The following is a 14,500-nucleotide window of genomic DNA, read 5'->3' as shown; positions in this document are numbered from 1 at the left end:
CTGAATTTTTCATCGGCTCGCGACTGAGTTGCGCTTGGTTACGCAGCCACGGGTGTTGAAGCGCTTGCTCCGCGCTGAGTCGCTTGTTAGGGTCCGTCTCCAGCAGCTTCTGGATCAGATCACGTGCAGACGGCGAAATCGACTGCCACGCTCGAGACTGTGTGCGGAACTTGCCCTTCAGAATTCTTTTACGGATCTGTAAAACACACACAAGCGACATCAGCAACATACAACTGACTCAACGCAAAGCCTCAGTCTGCAACTTACCTCTTCATCGGACAAGTTGTTATACGTGTCGAACGGATGTGCGCCGCACAGCAGAATGTACAACACAATTCCGAGTGCAAACATGTCGGCTTTGGGTCCGAACTTAATGGCATCCGGTCCAGCTTGGGTATCGAGGTCCTCGTCCTCGTTCTCATCAATCTGCACTTTTTCCCCATTGGCTCTTGCCTGTCGAAGTGCATCCCTGGTATTCCTCCTGTGAATCAACGCACCGTGTTCCAGCGTCTCGGGTGCTGCATATGCCACCGTGCCCATCAAATGCGAGTCGTAGAAAAATCTTTCCCCCATTCGAAACGACACGCCAAAGTCCACGAGACACATGCGGCCATTGTGCAGCAGAACGTTCTCGGGCTTGATATCCCCATGCACGATGCCCTTGCGGTGCAAGTACTGCAGCGCGTCACACAGCTGTCGGATGGTGTTGCTCGCCTGTTGCTCGGAGTACGCTCCATTGGCAATCAAATGGTCGAAGAGCTCTCCGTCCTGCGCCAGCTCCTGCACAATAAACCAGCAGTATTCGGTCTCGTACGTGCCTCTAAGCTGCAGGATGTTCGGGTGCTGTCCGGCCACACGCAGCACGTCCACCTCGCTCCAGAACTCTCGGGCGGACGTCTCGCTCTTGCTCAGCATCTTGACGGCCACCAGCTCGCCCGTGCGCTTGTCCACGCCCTTCTGCACCACGCAGTAGCCTCCCTCGCCCACCACCTCGTCCAGGATGTCGTACTCGTCGTGGATGTTGCCCCCGCGTCTGATGGTCGGAGCGTTGGCGCCTTCCATGGCGGCGTCCGGTTCCGACGCGTGGGCGAGCACCAAAGCCCCCGCCGCGGCGCTCAGAGCCGCGACTTGCTGCCACCCGTTGGCTGCACTACTGCTGCCATTGTTGCAACTACTTGAGGCCTGTACACAGCGCTGAAAGCCGCGCGCACCGCTGCGCAATGGCTGTCGGGGTGCTGTCGACGCTGCTGTTCCACGACCGTCGGCCACCAGACGCCAGAGCCGCGAGCGTCGAGATCGGAGCGCCATGAGAGTCGGAAGGCGCGGGGAGGGCTGCGGCATTAGCGGCGACCCAAGGGAGGAGAGGGGGGAGGAGAGCGGAGAGAGTTAGAGCTAGCACGCCCTGGTGTCGGTCGACTCTCGGTCGGTCGGTCCTCTGAAGGGAAAAGCTCCGATTTGGTGGTGCCGAGTTGAGAACGACGGGTGGCCGCGATTTGAGGCGGCTAAATCGGACTGGTAATACGGGGTTTATGGCGATGACACCTTCAATCTGCGCCTGTTTCGTCGGCGGTGTCGGACAGGGGAGTGTACCCAATGGGTACTACCCATCACTGGGCGCGAGGCTTGGCCAAGTGCTCGTGGGGACTGTGAAGCCGAAGGCACGCGTCGAGTTCCAAGCTAGAGTTCCTCCAGGTCACGTGTGGCTGATAGAGCTGAGCTGCCAGTGCTGAGGTCCTGCTGAAAGGCGTTGAGACACGGCGGCAAAAGTTGGTGTCGCCTCCCCAAGTCTAGTTGCCAAGGCTGACGGCCGACGCGCCGGACGCGGCGGCAGGATAGTGGCGGGATGCCGGTGTCTGCAACTGACCCCAAGCTCATCCTCGCGACGTTGGACGTCCGCAGGGTATTGATCGGGCGGACCCCCATCTCCGGTGGGCCGCATGCCGTGCACTGTGCAGTCTGCAGGATCTGCGGCAGTGCTCGACTGCGAATCGCATCGCAGTCTGCGATGCGATCTATCGCTGCTATCCACCGCAGAACATGAGCGCCGTCGCATTCAACGCCAAATGCTGTCGACGAGACCGAGCCCATCGCTTAGCGTACGGAACGCTGTACATCTGAATGTTTTCGCTGGTCGCAGGCAGCACATGTACATATATATGTATGTGCGCCGTCACTGTTGCAGTCCCCAAGCGAGTCCAGTGTCGCTACCCACCACTTGCACCGGCGGCAGAATACTTGATCCGTTGCTACCCAATCGCTGCCGCTTCGGAACCCCACGACAAGCTTGTCAACAAGACGTCGGTCTCACTTCAACCAAGAGCACTCGGATAGCGCTGCTTCCATCCTCCACCAGAGGAATCCTCTGAGGATGCATGGGATCCATTCTGACACGGACGTCGTCTCCGTCAACTGCGCCACGCTGGACTTGTACTGTACGTAGCGGAAGACTGGAGAGCTCTGTTAAATGATCCGACTTGAGGCGGTCGCGGTCCAGACGCCAACCATATGGCCGTGACGGTGCCGACAGCGGCCTACACCTGCCGACACAATCTATCATTGGTTGAAAGCCTGAATTTCTTTGATTGGTCTAAAACGGCTATTTTGAACTCTTCTCGCATTTTCATTTCGTGGTGAAGGTCATAATGGCGGCGCTCCTGAGCGCCCCGTGACCTGCGCTACGCCCTCCCCTCCAGGCTTCGCGTGCGTGTCATGCGGGCGTGCACAGGCGTGAGCAGGTCCCCCAATTCGGTTCGTGGCAAGCCCGGCACGTCGGCGTGCTCAGCCTGTGCCCTCGGAGCCAGTCAAGAGCGAGGAGGACCAGGGCACCCAGGACACAAGGGCGAGGGGCAGCAGGCACCGGGGGGGGCACCAAGAGCGCGGGGGAAGGCGGCGAGGAGCTCAAGAGTACGAAGGACATCTGTGGCTCCACGGGCACGACGGACGGACGGGCGTCGTCGTCGTCGTTGGCGGCGGCGGCGGCGGTGGTGGAGGTGGTGGCCGAGGAGGGGGAGGAGGAGGAAGAGGAGGAGGAGGAGGTGGAGAGAGTGAGGCAGGCCACGATGACGCTGCAGAAAGGAGGGAGGTCGAGCAGGAGTCGAAGAGGGGAGGCAGAGCGAGCGGCAGTGGAGGAGGAGGTCGTGCAATGCGTCAAGGAGCGTGGCGGTCACCGCTGAGGCAGCCGTGGAGGAGAGGGGATACGACGGAGCGGCTGCCGCGTATTGTAAGGAGAAGGAGGGTGCGGCGGAGCTGAAGGAACGAGAGGGCACGGCTGAGGTGAGCGCGCGGCGTACTCGAGTCGTCAAGCCTGCTGGCATCCGTGGACAAGGGAGAGTGACTGCAGTAGAGGGCGAGGGCGGCGGGGACGAAGGCGCAGTTTGCGGTTGAAGAGCGAGTGGCCTGCGGCGAGGACACAAGGAAGCGTGCGAGGAGCTGGTGCGTCTCGTGGCGCCGCAGCTGGTCATGCAGAGCTGCCACTGCGTGCGGGTGCATTGTGTACGGTTGGCTGGGTGGCATGTTGCTGGGACCTGCCCCGATGCCCTCCTAGCTGGAGTTAAACCGTTAATACTAATTAAGTATCTATTTATTCAAGTGTTCCATTGCGTCACCTCCTCCTACATGTACATCTTCACGATAAGAAACTTGCAAATACTACTTATCGCATGCCTTGCCGTTCTGCTAACATGTAGTACTAGTGCTTAGTAGTGGTAAGTTCATGAAAGGGCATCGCCACGGAAACTCGGTTGAGTTTGAGAAGCTAGCGGAAGCGCCACTGCGTAAAGCAGTCAAATTCAAGCTATACAAACTTTAAGTAAAGTGTCGGCACCGTGCAAAATATGTGTATAATCACCTAATCACTTAACTTCACTATAGGTGGATAACATATCTCGACAGCCCTGCCTACATTATACGTCGGCAGGAGTGTCGGCGGCTCATACACCTACCCCTAACGTTGATGATTGGATAAAATACCATCTATCGCCCTTCTCATTCGATAATAATCGGTCATCGCCATTTGATTGGACCATGGCCACCATACAGTGGCTAAGTATAAAATCATATGTGTCGGCACCGTCACGATATTTATCCATATGGGGAGGAGGTTCAGACTAGTCTATTCAACTTATGTTATGAGAGTGTCTGGAATGTCCTAAGCCAGGTGATCAGCGCCGGTACCTGAGATGATCCCGGTGGCTGTACGTGGCTCGCCTCTGATCGAGGTGCCTCTCTTGGTGTCCGCTGGAAGAGATCCAAACAGATAAGTAATCTTGTGCCTTGAACTATTGTCCTTGGATTTCCGCGTTCCCTACGTGCTAGTGCTCGTAGTTGCCGGAGTCCAGCCTGTTGGAATGCTGCGACGCTGCTTGCAATGGTAACCTGGCCCCCATTGTGAACCACTTGGTTTCGTTGGGTCCATAGGACTGTCATGCATACTGTGCTCATAACCCACCATATCCGTTTCCATTCACGCGCGTAGTCGTCGGTCTGATCGGGAAACGCGCTGCTAAATCGACGACGCAGGTCTGTTGTAAACGGTGGTGATACTCGAGACGCGCAATTCGCCGTATACCGAAGAAGCTGCTGGCCATCACACCTTCGTCTACCCCAGCAGCTGATAAGATATTTCCAGCATGCTTGGGCGCACGGATATTTATCCATATGGCCGTGACGCGTCCAGTTCGACCAGTGGACGACCTACACTTGATTCCGTGCGGTCTCAGCAAGAGGCGAACTTCGAGGTCCTCGAATCCTCGAACCGAACCGAGCCGAGCTCACTTCCGAATCGACAGCCTCTCGCCGAGGGACGCGGGCGAAGCGGCGAGCAGCGAGCAGCTCCAGCATGACGGCCATCGAGAGCCCGCAGGTCGGCGTCGGCGCCTACGACCAATCTCTGTCGACGCCCAATCGCCTCGAGAGGTGGGAAATGTGTGGTCAGGTATCTCCCCCCAATGCGCTGGACGCTTAGTCAGATGAAAATGGATGGCGCTCGCTTGCTGCAGGCTGCGCGACCACTCGACCGTGAGCGTCGTGAGCTCCATGGGCCCCGATGAGAAGGGGGAGCACGCGTCGGTGCAGTGGCGACCGTCGGCGTTGGCCACGATGAAGGAGGACCCGCGACGACAGCTCACGGTCTTGGGCATTGTCGGGCTCTGCTACTTCTCCGTGTGCGGTGGACCCATCGGATCCGAGCCAATCATCTCCGGTACGTGAGGTTGATAATGCTAAGGCTGCTGTGTGTGAGAGGATATAGCTAACATTCTGTCGTGTAGCTGGTGGTCCGCTGCTTGGACTTATCATGCTGCTGCTGTTCCCGGTGATCCTAGGCCTCCCGATTGCCTACGTCACGGCGGAGCTCAGCACTGCGTACCCGGAAGACGGAGGCTACACGGTGTGGGTGCTCAACGCCTTCGGTCCGTTCTGGGGGTTCCAAACGGGCTACTGGGCCTGGATCTCGGGTGTGATCGACAACGCGCTGTACCCGGGACTCGCCGTGTCGACGTTCACGGAGGTCTATGGAGATATCGGCTCTCCGACGGCCGAGTACTTTATCAAGGCGGTGATTGCCGTGGCCCTGACGCTGCCAAACCTGCTCGGCATTCGCGTTGTGGGCAACGGGATGGTTGTCTTGTCCACCTTTGTCATGGTCCCGTTCATCGTGCTCTTCGTCTGGGGACTCGTGAGTGGACACGACTGGAGCGCGCTGGGAGAAGTTCGTCGCTCTGATATTGTGTACGACGCCAACGGAGACTTTGTGAGCATGACCGGCAGTCTGGACGTACGTATCTGTAGCTGACCCAAACTCGCGTATTCTGGTTATGAAGCTTGACTAACTTGTACCTCCTTACGATGCCACAGATTGACTGGTCGACCTTGATCAACACGCTCTTCTGGAATTTCAACGGGGCAGTCGGAATGTCGGTGTTTGGTGGCGAAGTGAGCGATCCGGGACGCGCCTACCCGCGCGCGATGCTGGTGTCGGTGCTTCTCATCGCTCTCACGTACATCATCCCGCTGTTTGGCGCCACGGTGTTCAACTCGCCGAACTGGACGACGTGGGACGACGGATCGTTCTCGGCCATTGCGTCGGCTATTGGCGGCACATTCCTCTCGACTTGGATCATGCTGGCTTCGTTCGCTAGCAACTCGGGCATGTACATCGCGGAGCTGTTCACCGACTCGTTCCAGATCATGGGAATGGCGCAGAACAACCTTGCACCAGCCTTCCTCCAGGCGTAAGTTGTGTTTTAACTGTACTGTTGTGTGGTATTGATGAGACTGACAGCATAATACGGATGGTATCTTGCAGTCGCAACAAGAGGTTCAACACGCCTCACAACGCCGTCTTTGCCAGCCTCGTGGTCATCCTTGTGCTCATCAAGTTCGACTTCGACGACATCGTCAACATGACCAACGCGCTGTCGGCTTTCTACCAGATCCTCATCTTCGCCGCCTTCATCAAGTTGCGCTACACGCACGCAGACCTCAAGCGCCCGTACAAAGGTACGCTCTCGCCGCACATTGTATTGAGCTACTTGTTGGAATATCTGCCTTGCTAACATTGGCGTTTGTGGTGGTGTGTGCAGTGCCTGGTAGCATCCCGATGCTTCTGCTCGGCCTTTTGATCCCGACGGCTTTACTCGTCTACATTGCGGTGGACGTCTTCTTCACGCTGGTGCCTGCGCTGATTGTGCTGGGCGTGACCTTGGCAGGCTTCCTGTACGCTCGCTGGAAGAAGTTCACGCGTGCGCAGTTCGGAGACCTGAGCTTGGAGGGATAGTGAACTGCCCCGCGAAGCTAATGAATCTATCAGTAAGTACAAATATTGCAAGCAAAAATCAACGCCTTGACTTCCATCATTTCAACTCAGAGTTTATATCAACTTCAACAACGAGTGATGGTCACTTCAAGTTGAACATGGGATTGCACTGTGCAACTTGGGGCCCAAGTGCACCATGCACAGTGTCCGCCGTCTCGAAGCACTACAGTAAAGTGCGTCGATAAGGAACGGGCGACGTTTTATATTCTACGACAAGACACGAATCCTCGCTTGTACCCATTGAGTGCCAAATGTACTGAATTAGTTATATGATTCTACCAATCATTCGGTCCCGTTTAACATTCCGCCAATCACAGTTCCGAAACCGAGCCTCAAGAGGAATCTAAAGGTCGCGAGAGGGAATCATGAGGATCGCTGTAAGCGCCGGAATTCTCCGTCCTCTAACCGAGAATCCTTTCTGTCGGTCATCGCGTCACGCTTTCCGCCCCTACAGCCTAGACCTGTCAATTAGACTACGCTACCGCGGCCTTATTGCATACATTATTCACTCATCAAGTCGACTCGCACTGGCTTTTAAACTATTTACGAAATTACAAAACTAGACACAATCACGCTAAAAATCGTACTTACGCGGAAATAATCGGACTTTAACGGGTGTGATTATCACATCCCCCATTTTGAAAGTTGGCGCGTGGCGTACGGGAGTGAGCAGCGGAGTGCAGCGGCAGCGGACACTGCTACAGTGAGTACATGCATACATCTACATAAATAAACTACTTTGCGGTTTCGGGAGTTCCGCCTGTTGGGATAACTGGTACCTTCAGGGCAGTCGATGGATTACAGTACGGAATTAGGGGTAGACTGGTGCTTATTAGGCGTTCATCTTCTAATACACCAAGAATGTGTGCGAACGACGCATTTAGACCACCTAACGCTGCACATAGATGAACTGATAAACAGCACGCGGCGTGGTGTAGCTGGCAATCGTGCTGTATTCATTTGCAGGAATCAAGCATTATAATACACCAATTTGAGTAGTCGCGTGCTCAACTTAAGTTACTACTACGTAGTAGTTGGTCGAATTAAGTAAACCCAGGTGCATCACCAGCGCGCGCATCGAGGCGTCATACTTATGACTTTTTATATTTTTTATTAAGCTGATTAATGGCAGGATCTTGCTGCAATCCGACACTCGCTTCCATAGGAACGATAGTCGCATCAGCCAAGTGACAACAATGCACTCCAACTCAAATCAAAATCGATCATATCCCAGGTGCCCTAACTCTCGCGCTTCAACAAAACAATTTTAGAAAATGTTGCTCGAATTGCGCGCAGCGCACAACAGCATGGTCATGCGCAATTTCGAATTACTGTTACTAAGTACTGTACGCCATGCACCAAGGGCAATAACGCGTTATCAATCCAGATGAAAGATGCAGAGTAGGCAAAGCGTAGAATAGTAGTGACACTGGCAACGCATGCAGCTTTCAAAATAAATGCGCGCTGCTACCCTAGATACGTGTACCGTAAACTACTGCAGCATGCACATAATGCAGCTTAGTGTAGACATTGTCGTTAGAGCAATATATATATGAAGCTATTGGCCGGACCCCAGGGTCCCGCATCATGTACCGATGGCGACAGGAATTATTTATTTTTATCGGCGGGGCAGTGATAATATATATGTTGTGACAATTTTGTGATAATTTTTCGAGTTTAGCTAGAGCTCATTTCACCTTCAAGCATCTAGCATCCAGTATGAAGTCTAGGCGAACTGGAGGTGCAGAGGTTCCTCGGCGCAAACGTGATAGTTAAGTATTGAAATCGTCGTGACCACAAAGCTGCTGCATTCGTTCGTTCTGTTAAGCGTCTTGGTGAAGATACGACCAAGAAGATTCAAGCTGACTGCTAGAAGCTAGCGCCTACTACAGCAGCAGCGGCGTCGGGCACGCAAAGTTGCGAACTCTGCAGCTTCGATACTACCAGAGATACATAGCATCGATACAAACATGCAGCACTTGAATTTACCGAATATACCGGTTGCTTATGACAGCTGGCGGGGCAAGCGGGGACCCCGGGGTCCCGCCAAACGCTTCATATGCACATACACGATACACAACAACCTAACCATCGAAGACGCACAGTCGCTACCGATCCGTATTGAGTTGAGCTAAATTTGCTATGTCTATTTGAACTGTTATCGCGCAAACCAGCATTACTACATGTAGCGCGGTGCAGTGCGTAAATTCATGCTGGCAAAGTTGCAGTCTTTCAGTGCTAACGTATTAACAACACTAGAGTACGGTATCGACGACAGCTACCAGTTTGCAACGCAGTATAAACCACATCCAATCATAGTTTCAATACTTTAGTTATTACTTCAAAGTAAGTAAACACGCAGGTCACTACACTGTAGTAAGACATGTCCGTGACAATGTAGCTCGCCTCGCAGAAACGGGTGATCAATAATACAACGGCAACGATATTCAGCTCACTCGATGTTTAGGTACTCAACTTTGCATCGTGAGCGACATTTGGTAATTAGCTAAATAGGAAAATGTATTCCTACTCATTTGCTACTAAAGCACGAAGTTATAGCAACGAATATGTATCAACTGTATCCGCACATTATTGTTATGGAAATCAAAATGATGCATATACTTTTAAGCTATGCTATTCCAGCAACCCGGGGTCAAAGCGCCCGCGTAGCGGGTGCCCAGAGCGCTAGTCGCGCCAGGTACATGTCTGCGTGTCTCATTAACCAAATTTCGCTCTGCTGCTCACAACTCCCATGGTGACCGCCACTTCCAGACCGTTCCAGACGCGGCTACGTCTGACCAAGCTTCAGTCGCTGCTAATCTGTCATCACCGTCGTGATCTACCGGGTGCTACCTATGCTGAGCTGGCTGCGTGGGCTCAAGGCGAGACTCTGGTCGCGAAGTCCGACATGAACTACATATTGCAGTAAATCAGTGCATTTGCTGTCTGTATGTGACGAGTCAAACCTTTAATTCTCAATATACCTTTTTCTTTTAATGTATATCAGGCGTTCCTTATCGACGCACTTTACTGTACCGTCAATACCCTAAATGAGGCATCGGAAATGCGTGAGTCAGGGATCGATCGTGTCGTGCACCACGCGAGCGAGTCAGTGTACTTCTATGTGGCAGTCTCCGCCGCTGCCGTTTTGCTTTCATCCCCTCTTAGCTCGTGAGAAGCAGGAAGCAAGGATTTGCAGTAGAGAGGGTGCTTCAAGCACTCGGTCAACTTCAACACGACACTCGACGTGGAGAAGAATGTTACGTCGTGTCATTTGAGCGGCGTTAGAATGCAGCCTTGCGTCGGCACCGATCGCCTTTGCGTTAAACGCAGAGGACGCTTGCCTTCGTCGTTCACCCGGCAATAACCATCGCAATTGACGCGGCGATGCAAGACTGGCTGCTTGCACATGTACCGCCGCATCATCGTAGTCAGTGAATGCAACGCCGGGAATCAGATGGATTGGCCCATCTCATTGGGCAAAGTCTCCATTGTGCAATGCTCCAGATCGGCTGGATGCTTCTCCAACTGCGCACTCGTAGTTTGAGCCGGTAGGACGGAGTAGGACACGCTTCGTTTGCATCGGAAAAAAAAACTCGAAATGCCTGGGTTCCCTAAGTAACTTGAGCTACCTTTCGCCGCTCGACGATTACACCCTCATGCCTCGAGCCCGTATACGAAAGCAAAGACCCCTGTTTCGATAGTCGCTTCGAGCTCCTTTGCATAGGCGACGCGGAGTTAAATGTCGTTGAAGTCGTCAATGGACGGAGGAATTGCAGCGCCGTACGCTCGCAGGTTGATACGGAACGTTAAACGAGTCGCTAGATCAGCGTGACGCACCCAACGGGGCCAGTGAGCTGCTCTACGGTGGCTCGGTTTCCAAGGGATGCCGTTATGAATACGCGAAATAAAGCTGATGGGATTTGAGCCGTAACATCATCACGAACACTGGACCTACCGGCGGTGCAGCGTATCGACTACAGTACATTGAAGGCAAGGGGTTTTCCTGGGCTACAGTACCGCTATGTAGACACCGCTGCTTGGTAGACGTTGACGTTGAAGCACATTTTCAAATTCTCATTGCCTGGATCAAGCACTGGAGCTACACTGCCGCCACATCCGCATGGCCGAGCCCAAGAAACCCATTCTCAACGTCGTTCACAGCCCCAAGGGTGGAGCCTATGACGACCAACTTCTGCTTACGCCCGAGCGTTTGGGCCGGTGAGGATCACACTGTCCGCTCCATGGATTGCAGCCATCTAACACGATAATTCCACGTGCACAGGCTGAACGATCACTCGTACGTGAGCATCGTCAGCTCGATGAGCGCTTCCGTTCAATGGCGTCCGTCGGCGCTGGAGCCCACGAAGGAGGACTTGCCGCTGCAGCGACAGCTTACGGTCTTGGGCATTGTGGGTCTCTGCTACTTTTCGGTGTGCGGAGGCCATTGGATCTGAGTACATCATCTCGGGTAAGATATACGTAAGTAGTACTTAACTTCTTGTTCAGCATTCTGGATACGAGGACACTTCGGTCGTTAAACCAATGTCGTGATCGTGTTGTGTTACGCAGCCGGTGGTCCGTTGGTTGGGCTAATCTTCCTCGTCTTGTTCCCGTTCATCCTCGGACTCCCGATCGCGTACGTCACGGCTGAGCTGAGCACCGCGTACCCACACGACGGTAAGAGAATAACCACGAGCTCCTTTCTCGACGAAACCGCCCAGCCTAATGGAAACTCGTCGTTGTGTTTCCAGGAGGCTACACGGTTTGGGTGTTGCACGCCTTTGGTCCGTTCTGGGCCTTCCAGACGGGGTATTGGTCTTGGATTTCTGGAGTCATCGACAACGCCATCTACCCGGGACTTGCTGTCGCTACGTTTACCGAAGTCTACGGGTCGATCGGCTCGCCCACGGCCGAGTACTTCATCAAGGCTATCATCGCCATCACCTTGGCGTTGCCGAATCTCTTCGGCATTCAGATCGTGGGCAACGGCATGGCGACATTGTCCGTCTTCGTCATGGTCCCGTTCATCGTGCTCTTCGTCTGGGGACTCGTGAGTGGACACGACTGGAGCGCGCTGGGAGAAGTTCGTCGCTCTGATATTGTGTACGACGCCAACGGAGACTTTGTGAGCATGTCCGGCAGTCTGGACGTACGTACCTGTATCTAACCCAAACTCGCGTATTCTGGTTATGAAGCTTGGCTAACTTGTACCTCCTTACGATGCCACAGATTGACTGGTCCACCTTGATCAGCACGCTCTTCTGGAATTTCAACGGTGCGGTCGGCATATCGGTCTTTGGCGGCGAAGTGGTCAACCCCGGGCGCACCTACCCACGGGCCATGCTGATCTCGGTGCTGCTCATTGCGCTCACTTACATCATCCCGCTGTTTGGCGCCACGGTCTTCAACTCGCCACATTGGACGACTTGGGAAGACGGATCGTTTTCGAGTATCGCATCGGATTTGGGCGGAGACTTCCTGTCCACGTGGGTCATGCTGGCATCTTTCGGCAGCAACGCGGGCATGTACATCGCGGAGCTCTTCTGCGACTCGTTCCAGATTATGGGCATGGCGCAGTGTGGACTCGCCCCAGCGTTCCTCAAAGCGTGAGTGCTGCTACTACTCTGTTGGAAGTTTAACCAGGTCTGACTAAATGCTTTCACTTGATGTAGACGCAACAAGCGGTTCAACACGCCAGACAACGCCGTGTTCGCCAGTCTTTTGGTCATCTTCGTGCTCATCAAGTTCGACTTCGACGACATTCTCAACATGACCAACGCGCTGTCGGCTTTCTACCAGCTCCTGATCTTCGCTGCCTTCATCAAGTTGCGCTACACGCAGCCGGAACTTGATCGTCCGTTCAAAGGTAAGAAATTACTTGGAGACGACTGGTTTTTAGATCTTGAGTCTCATTTTGTGCGTCTGATGTTTTGCAGTGCCTAGAAGCATGCCCATGATCTGGCTCGGCCTCTTGATCCCATCAGCGTTGCTCGTGTACATTGCTGTGGACGTCTTCTTTACGCTGGTACCTGCTCTGATCGTTGTCGGTGTCACACTCGCGGGTCTTCTCTACGGATACTGGAAGAAGTTCTCGCGAGTCCAGTTCAACGACCTGAGCCTGGAGGCATAGCGTCGCTAATAGCGCTGGATAAGTATCGTGCATGACAAAGGAATCAGCAAAGTGTGTGTATGCAAGTAAAGAAGGAAGATAATCCATGATAATGTAGTAACCAAACATTCATTTGCATTTACGCCAAAAACACTGTGCCATTCTTCCAGCGCACTTAGACTTCATAGAGCCTCACGACGCCGTCACGCAACAACTGCCGCATGGACCAGCCCGTCGGACGGTTGTGTCCGTCGTCCGAGTGGCGCCAAGACCAAAAGATCCAGCCCGAGTGCGCCTTGCTAAATGCTTCTAGTTGAGCCGAGGCGAACTGCTGCAGTCCATGGCGGTCTTCACTGGGGAAGGCGCATCCTTGAGCGCCCAAACTCCATTCATCAATGAGAAGCCAATTGCCTCCCCACGACGAGATCTGGTTGCCGTAGCGACGGACCGCGTCCAGGACTTGCTCACGTCGCTGCCCTTCATAGCCCCAGATGAAGTACGGGTGCCACTCGTGCCACACGTTGAAGAACTTTGGGTAGCGCATGAAATCCTCCATAAAGGGCGGACTCTGCTCAGTCAGCAACGGCGCAATAGTGAGCACGCAGTCGTTACCCGTAGCTCGGATCTCCGAGTACGCTCGCTCGTAGTATCCACGCAGCACGTTCGGGTCAGTGGGCACTTCAGGCTCGTTCAGCAGCCCAATACCAAGGAACGACGGGCAGTAGCGGTAGCGCGAGGCGAGGAAGTTCGCCAGGTACACGGTGTTGTCCACGTTCTCCGGGTACTGACTCCAGTACTTGGCGCCGCTGTCCACTGCGGCACTGTGGTCACGGCCGTTCTGCGATCCTTTGGCGGCGTGGATGTCCACGAGCACCGCCAGGTCGTACTTGACGCACCAGTGGTTCACCAGCTCGTCCAGGTAGTGCAGCGCGTGGGGAGCGAACACCTTCCACTCCTGCTTGTTGGGGAAGTCCGTCGGGTCGAAGCCCATGATCCAGAAGCCCACGGGAACCCGCACCGTGTTGAGTCCGAAGCGCTTCATCTCGGCGATGTCGTACTCCGTGATCCATGTGCGTCGGTGCTCGTCGAAGCGTCGATCGCCCTCTTCGTGGCCGAGGAACTTCATGGTCGCGAACTCGCCCTGGTTCTTGATCATGTCGGGCACGCCGTGCCACAGACACGAGTCCCATGCCATCCAGTGCTCAGCCACGAGCCAACCGCCGAGGTTCACGCCGCGGCAAGGAATGTCTCCGCGGCGCAGTCGAGCTTGGAGCGAGTCGGGTGCAACGCAGGCCATCTTGGGGCTTGGATAAGGTGGTTGGAAGCTTGTCGACGAAATGCAAAGTGAGACCTTGCGAGGATTGTCAACTGCCATCCATGCCTGTTTCTGCGTCGGTCTCGCCAATGCGCTGAGTTTACCCACGTGCGATGGTGGCGGCCTCAATGTGTCTCAAGATCAGCCGTCAAGGTGGGTAGATCAGGTTGAAGAGCTCTCGATCGTACAGCGAAAAGGGGCTGCATTAACATTAATTGACTTTTTAATGCACCCCGAAAACGCCCCAAATCCCAAAGTT

The 14,500-nt window shown here is 54.3% G+C and overlaps 6 protein-coding genes across 6 annotated transcripts; 3 read left to right on the top strand and 3 right to left on the bottom strand.

The window, feature by feature from the left end:
* Positions 1-22: 22 nt before the first annotated feature.
* On the bottom strand, positions 23-1,062 carry PHYSODRAFT_410818 (hypothetical protein; the record flags this gene model as incomplete). Its single annotated transcript, XM_009528083.1, has 3 exons — positions 23-196; positions 268-389; positions 498-1,062. Coding segments are annotated over 3 exons (861 nt in total), but the record flags the coding sequence as incomplete, so codon positions are not given.
* Positions 1,063-1,535: 473 nt separating this feature from the next.
* PHYSODRAFT_331303 (hypothetical protein) lies at positions 1,536-3,384 on the top strand (the record flags this gene model as incomplete). Its single annotated transcript, XM_009528082.1, has 4 exons — positions 1,536-1,697; positions 1,832-1,900; positions 2,874-3,082; positions 3,153-3,384. The coding sequence occupies 4 exons, from the start codon at positions 1,536-1,538 to the stop codon at positions 3,382-3,384; spliced, it is 672 nt and encodes a 223-aa protein (XP_009526377.1).
* Positions 3,385-4,125: 741 nt separating this feature from the next.
* Positions 4,126-4,656, bottom strand: PHYSODRAFT_499699 (hypothetical protein; the record flags this gene model as incomplete). The annotated part of the gene is made up of 1 exon (XM_009528081.1): positions 4,126-4,656. One exon carries the CDS (start codon positions 4,654-4,656, stop codon positions 4,126-4,128), a length of 531 nt encoding a protein of 176 aa, XP_009526376.1.
* Positions 4,657-4,837: 181 nt separating this feature from the next.
* Positions 4,838-6,775, top strand: PHYSODRAFT_499234 (hypothetical protein; the record flags this gene model as incomplete). The annotated part of the gene is made up of 6 exons (XM_009528080.1): positions 4,838-4,914; positions 4,998-5,200; positions 5,268-5,773; positions 5,854-6,230; positions 6,305-6,498; positions 6,582-6,775. 6 exons carry the CDS (start codon positions 4,838-4,840, stop codon positions 6,773-6,775), a joined length of 1,551 nt encoding a protein of 516 aa, XP_009526375.1.
* A 4,162-nt stretch (positions 6,776-10,937) lies between these two features.
* PHYSODRAFT_300424 (hypothetical protein) lies at positions 10,938-12,947 on the top strand (the record flags this gene model as incomplete). Its single annotated transcript, XM_009528079.1, has 8 exons — positions 10,938-11,035; positions 11,100-11,226; positions 11,258-11,285; positions 11,387-11,494; positions 11,569-11,966; positions 12,047-12,423; positions 12,490-12,683; positions 12,754-12,947. The coding sequence occupies 8 exons, from the start codon at positions 10,938-10,940 to the stop codon at positions 12,945-12,947; spliced, it is 1,524 nt and encodes a 507-aa protein (XP_009526374.1).
* Positions 12,948-13,101: 154 nt separating this feature from the next.
* PHYSODRAFT_559984 (glucan 1,3-beta-glucosidase) lies at positions 13,102-14,255 on the bottom strand (the record flags this gene model as incomplete). Its single annotated transcript, XM_009528078.1, has 1 exon — positions 13,102-14,255. The coding sequence occupies exon 1, from the start codon at positions 14,221-14,223 to the stop codon at positions 13,102-13,104; it is 1,122 nt and encodes a 373-aa protein (XP_009526373.1). The 5' UTR covers positions 14,224-14,255.
* Positions 14,256-14,500: the final 245 nt, after the last annotated feature.

The sequence above is a fragment of the Phytophthora sojae genome, assembly GCF_000149755.1.
Source record: "Phytophthora sojae unplaced genomic scaffold PHYSOscaffold_4, whole genome shotgun sequence".
NCBI lineage: Eukaryota > Oomycota > Peronosporomycetes > Peronosporales > Peronosporaceae > Phytophthora > Phytophthora sojae.
Note: the sequence above shows the minus strand (reverse complement) of the source record. Positions and strands in the feature narration are given on the sequence as shown.